This window comes from Oryx dammah, unplaced genomic scaffold, assembly GCF_014754425.2.
Source record: "Oryx dammah isolate SB20612 unplaced genomic scaffold, SCBI_Odam_1.1 HiC_scaffold_10, whole genome shotgun sequence".
In the NCBI taxonomy this organism is placed as follows: Eukaryota; Metazoa; Chordata; class Mammalia; order Artiodactyla; family Bovidae; genus Oryx; species Oryx dammah.
In genome coordinates, this window is record NW_024070194.1 from 71103726 (window position 1) to 71106757 (window position 3032).

General features: G+C 40.4%; 1 protein-coding gene across 1 annotated transcript; it reads left to right on the plus strand.

The window, feature by feature from the left end:
- The first annotated feature begins 783 nt into the window (after nucleotides 1-783).
- On the plus strand, nucleotides 784-2238 carry LOC120869141 (eukaryotic translation initiation factor 2 subunit 2-like). The gene has a single exon (XM_040248247.1). The coding sequence runs from the start codon at nucleotides 930-932 to the stop codon at nucleotides 1560-1562; it is 633 nt and encodes a 210-aa protein (XP_040104181.1). The 5' UTR covers nucleotides 784-929; the 3' UTR covers nucleotides 1563-2238.
- The last annotated feature ends 794 nt before the right edge of the window (nucleotides 2239-3032 follow it).

Here is a 3032-nt window from a genome sequence, read left to right on the forward strand (position 1 = left end):
AAAGACCCCAAATAGCCAAAGTAGTCTTGAGAAAGAAGAATGGAGCTGGAGGAATCAACCCTCCTGACTTCAGGTTATACTACAAAGCTACAGTCATCAAGAGAGTATGGTACTGGCACCAAAACAGAAATATAGACCAATGGAACAAGATAGAAAGCCCAGAAATAAAGCCATGCACCTATGGGTACCTTATTTTTGACAAAGGAGGCAAAAATATACAATGAGGCAAAGACAACCTCTTCAATAAATGGTGCTGGGAAAACTGGACAGCTACATGTAAAGAATAAAATTAGAACACTTCCTAACACCGTATACAAAGATAAACTCAAAATGGATTAAAGACCTAAATGTAAGACCAGAAACTATAAATTTCTAGAGGAAAACATAGGCAGAACAGTCAATGACATAAATCAAAGCAAAATCCTCTCTGACCCACCTCCTAGAGTAACACAAATAAAAACAAAAGTAAACAAGTGGGACCTGATTAAACTTAAAAGCTTTTTCACAGCAAAGAAAACTATAAGCAAGGTGAAAAGCCAACCCTCGGAGTGGGAGAAAATAATAGCAAATGAAACAACTGACAAATGATTAATTTCCAAAATATACAAGCAGCTTATACAACTCAATACCAGGAAAAACAAACAACCCAATCAAAAAGTGGGAAAAAGACATAAACAGACATCTCTCCAAAGAAGACATACAGATGGCTAACAAACACATGAAAAGATGCTCAACATCACTCATTATTAGGGAAATGCAAATCAAAACTACAATGAGGGGGAGGAGAGGGGGGGGTGTCGTTCCCTTTCGCTGATGCAAGAGCCTAGTGCGGTGGTGGGAGAAGTGTCGGCAGGAGCAGCGCTGAAGCCGGGGCCTGGGGCTGACCCGCCAGACTTTCTGTCCGTGCCGAGCCCACTCAAGCCGCAGCCATGTCCAGGGACGAGATGATTTTTGATCCTACTATGAGCAAGAAGATAAAGAAGAAGAAGAAGCCTTTTATGTTAGATGAGGAAGGGGATGCCCAGACAGAAGAAACCCAGCCCTCAGAAACAAAAGAAGTGGAGCCAGAGCCAACTGAGGACAAAGGTGTAGAAGCTGATGAAGAAGACAGTAGGAAAAAAGATGCTTCTGATGATCTAGATGATTTGAATTTCTTTAATCAGAAGAAAAAGAAGAAAAAATCAAAAAAGATATTTGATATTGATGAAGCTGAAGAAGGTATAAAGGACCTTAAGATTGAAAGTGACGTTCAGGAACCAGCTGAACCAGAGGAAGATCTTGACATTATGCTTGGCAATAAAAAGAAGAAAAAGAAGGTTGTCAAGTTCCCTGATGAGGATGAAATACTAGAGAAAGATGAAGCTTTAGAAGATGAAGACAGCAAAAAAGATGATGGTATCTCATTCAGTAACCAGACAGGCCCTGCTTGGGCAGGCTCAGAAAGAGACTACACATATGAAGAGCTACTGAATCGAGTGTTCAACATCATGCGGGAAAAGAATCCAGATATGGTAGCTGGAGAGAAAAGGAAATTTGTCATGAAACCACCACAGGTCGTCTGAGTAGGAACCAAGAAAACTTCTTTTGTCAACTTTACAGATATCTGTAAACTATTACATCGTCAGCCTAAACATCTCCTTGCATTTTTATTGGCTGAATTGGGTACAAGTGGTTCTATAGATGGTAATAATCAACTTGTAATTAAAGGAAGATTCCAACAGAAACAGATAGGAAATGTTTTGAGAAGATATATCAAGGAATACGTCACCTGTCACACGTGCCGATCACCAGACACAATCCTGCAAAAGGACACCCGACTCTATTTCTTACAGTGCGAAACTTGTCATTCTCGATGCTCTGTTGCCAGCATCAAAACTGGCTTCCAGGCTGTCATGGGCAAGCCAGCACAGCTCCGTGCCAAAGCTAACTAATTTGCTAATCACCACTCATTTTGCAAAGTATGTTGTGGAGATTTGGCTGGACAGGTTTACCATCAGAGTGGATATACCACTGTATTAAAAACAAGATAGAAAAGCTGCCAAGTTCTTTGGCGTGTGGCTGGTTGGTCTGAAATTCTTGCAAGATGCCGTTGCTGAAGCTGTTGACATACTCATTGCCTACTTTAACAACTGTCAGAGAAATATGATGGGGTAAGGTGGTGCTTTTTTAAAATCGTTCATAGACTTCTGTAAAATGCAAGATAAATTAAAGTTATTATAACAGTGAAAAAAAAAAAAACTACAATGAGATATCACCTCACACTAGTCAGAATGGCCATCATCAAAAAGTCTACAAACAATAAATGCTGGAGAGGGTGTGGAGAAAAGGGAATGCTCTTGCAGTGTTGGTGGGAATGTAAATTGATATGGCCACTATGAAAGACGGTATGGAGATTCCTTAAAAACTAGGAATAAAACCACCATATGACCCAGCAATCCCACTCTTAGGCATATACCCTGAGGAAACCAACATTTAAAAAGAGACATGTATCCCATTGTTCATTGCAGCACTATTTACAGTAGTGAGGACATGGAAGCCACCTAGATGTCCATCAAGAGATGAATGGATAAAGAAGTTGTGGTACATATATACAATGGAATATTACTCAGCAATAAAGAGGAACACATTTGAGTCAGTTCTGATGAGGTGGCTGAACCTAGAGCCTATTAGACAGAGTGAAGTAAGTCAGAAAGAGAAAGCTAAATATCGTATACTAATGCATATATATGGAATCTAGAAAAATGGAACTGAAGAATTTATTTGCAGGGCAGCAGTGGAGAAAAACATAGAGAATAGACTTATGGACATGGGGAGAGGGGAGGAGAGGGTGAGAGGTATGGAAAGAGTAACATGGAAACTTACATTACCAAATGTAAAGCAGATAGCCAATGGGAATTTGCTGTATGCCTCAGGAAACAAACAGGGGCTCTGCATCAACCTAGAGGGGTGGGATGGGGAGGGAGATGGGGGGGAGGTTCAAAAGGGAGGGGATATATGTATACCTATGGGTGAATTTAACTCAGATGACCATT

Excerpts from the sequence above, each read along its gene's own strand:
- LOC120869141 (XM_040248247.1), top strand. The coding sequence starts at position 930 with ATGTCCAGGGACGAGATGATTTTTGATCCTACTATGAGCAAGAAGATA.